Here is a 2945-nt window from a genome sequence, read left to right on the forward strand (position 1 = left end):
AGACAGGTAACACTTCAGACAGGTAACACATCAGACAGGTAACACATCAGACAGGTAACACTTCAGACAGGTAACACTTCAGACAGGTAACACATCAGACAGGTAACACTTCAGACAGGTAACACTTCAGACAGGTAACACTTCAGACAGGTAACACATCAGACAGGTAACACTTCAGACAGGTAACACACCAGACAGGTAACACTTCAGACAGGTAACACACCAGACAGGTAACACATCAGACAGGTAACACTTCAGACAGGTAACACTTCAGACAGGTAACACTTCAGACAGGTAACACTTCAGACAGGTAACACTTCAGACAGGTAACACATCAGACAGGTAACACATCAGACAGGTAACACTTCAGACAGGTAACACACCAGACAGGTAACACATCAGACAGGTAACACTTCAGACAGGTAACACTTCAGACAGGTAACACATCAGACAGGTAACACTTCAGACAGGTAACACACCAGACAGGTAACACTTCAGACAGGTAACACACCAGACAGGTAACACATCAGACAGGAAACACTTCAGACAGGTAACACTTCAGACAGGTAACACATCAGACAGGTAAGACTTCAGACAGGTAACACTTCAGGACAGGTAACACATCAGACAGGTAACACTTCAGACAGGTAACACTTCAAGACAGGTAACACATCAGACAGGTAACACATCAGACAGGTAATACTTCAGACAGGTAACACTTCAGGACAGGTAACACATCAGACAGGTAACACATCAGACAGGTAACACTTCAAGACAGGTAACACATCAGATAGGTAAGACTTCAGACAGGTAACACTTCAGGACAGGTAACACATCAGACAGGTAACACATCAGACAGGTAACACACCAGACAGGTAACACATCAGACAGGTAACACTTCAGACAGGTAACACATCAGACAGGTAACACATCAGACAGGTAACACTTCAGACAGGTAACACTTCAGACAGGTAACACTTCAGACAGGTAACACTCATCTCACTGAGTCTTTACATTGTTAGGTTCTAAATATCAGAGTAAGAACTCGACGGACACTGTAAAAGATTACACCAAGTTTCCCAAAGAATCGAACAGCCGAACAGACAAATACATATTCACACAAGTACTGATATTTAACTCTTCCTCCTATACTGAGTCTCCTCCTACACTTCTGAACAGTCAATTAGCGTTCTAGTTTGCTCTGTTTTTTGTTAATTCTTTCCAATGTGTCAAGTAATTATCTTTTTGTTTTCTCATGATTTGGTTGGGTCTAATTGTGCTGCTGTCCTGGGGCTCTGTGGGGTGTGTTTGTGTTTGTGAACAGAGCCCCAGGACCAGCTTGCTTAGGGGACTCTTCTCCAGGTTCATCTCTCTGTAGGTGATGGCTTTGTTATGGAAGATTTGGGAATCACTTCCTTTTAGGTGGTTGTAGAATTTAACAGCTCTTTTCTGGATTTTAATAAGTAGTGGGCATCGGCCTAATTTTGCTTTGCATGTATTATTTGGTGTTTTACATTGTGCACAGAGGATATTTTTGCAGAATTCTGCATGCAGTCTCAATTTGGTGTTTGTTTGGTGAGCAGACCCCAGACCTCACAACTATAAACGGCAATGGGTTCTTTAACTGAGTCAAGTATTTTTAGCCAGATCCTAATTGGTATGTCACATTTTATCTTCCTTTTGACGGCATAGAAGGCCCTTCTTGCCTTGTCTCTCAGCTCGTTCACAGCTTTGTGGAATTTATGTGTGGTGCTGACATTTAGGCCGAGGTATGCATCGTTTTTTGTGTGCTCTCGGGCAACGGTGTCTAGATGGATTTTGTATTTTTTGGGTTCTGGCGACTGGACCTTTTTTGGAACACCATTATTTTGGTCTTACTGAGATTTACTGTCAGGGCCCAGGTCTGTCAGGGCCCAGGGGCGGCAGGGTAGCCTAGTGGTTAGAGCTGTTGGACTAGCAACCGGAAGGTTGCAAGTTCAAACCCCCGAGCTGACAAGGTACAAATCTGTTGTTCTGCCCCTGAACAGGCAGTTAACCCACTGTTCCTCAGCCGTCATTAAAAATTGCCTGGTTAAATAAAGGTTCTAGTAGGGTGAGGTTATTCTCTCTCAATGGTGAATTGCAGAGCCCTGTGGGCTGAATGAGGACCACCCACTATGAGTGTGTGTCACCCCACAATAACACATTGTATCTTACCACTATGTTAGAGTACATAGACGCACACTCTCATGCTTACACACACACACACACAAATGTAATGTGCTGGACTCTTCTCTGTTACTGAGGTAAACTCTGAGTCTGTGACCTCTCTCTGTCAACTGTGGTGTGCTGGCTTTTCTCTGTTACTGTGACACACTGAGGGAAACTCTGAGTCTGACCTTTGACCCAGGGATGGAAAAGCAATACACACGCACTACGAATACTTTTTCTTCATCCTGAACTCCTATCCCTATCATATGTACCTTCCTCTTCCTCCTTGTGTCCTCAAGAGGAAGCTGACATTCAGGTCACCGGTTGCGTGATCATGTGAGGCACAAGGGGAAGGTGGCTCATAATAATAATGAATGGAATGTCATCAAATACATGAAAACCATAGGTTTGATGTCTTTGATCCCATTCCACCTATTCCTCTCCAGCCATTATCACAAGCCCGTCCTCCTGACCAACCTTGTGTGATGGACAACCACAGAGAGAGAGAGAGAGAGAGAGAGAGAGAGATCCCCCCTAAACCCAGGTGACCTTCAGATGACCTTAATCAGCCGACGACTCACCTTGAGGGAGTCAAAGCAGGCGATGATTCGTCCATTCTCCACCTGGCAGCTCTTGGCAGGGTGTGCAAACTTACACTCGCTGTCCGGCCGCGAGCACGTCCCTCTCTGGAACTCACGACACACCTCCAGGGTCAGCCATTTTGTGTCCCGAATAGGAGTCATGTTGACTGCCAT

The 2945-nt window shown here is 45.0% G+C and overlaps 1 protein-coding gene across 4 annotated transcripts in view; it reads right to left on the bottom strand.

The window, feature by feature from the left end:
* The window catches only part of LOC135546707 (muscleblind-like protein 1), an 89508-nt gene extending 86563 nt beyond the window's left edge, over window positions 1-2945 (bottom strand). For all 4 annotated transcript variants that reach the window (XM_064975339.1, XM_064975338.1, XM_064975337.1 and 1 more), the window contains exon 1: window positions 2772-2945. In XM_064975339.1, the coding sequence (XP_064831411.1) occupies window positions 2772-2945 (174 nt within the window). The remainder of the gene's footprint in view (window positions 1-2771) is intronic.

The sequence above is a fragment of the Oncorhynchus masou genome, chromosome 9, assembly GCF_036934945.1.
Source record: "Oncorhynchus masou masou isolate Uvic2021 chromosome 9, UVic_Omas_1.1, whole genome shotgun sequence".
In the NCBI taxonomy this organism is placed as follows: domain Eukaryota; kingdom Metazoa; phylum Chordata; class Actinopteri; order Salmoniformes; family Salmonidae; genus Oncorhynchus; species Oncorhynchus masou.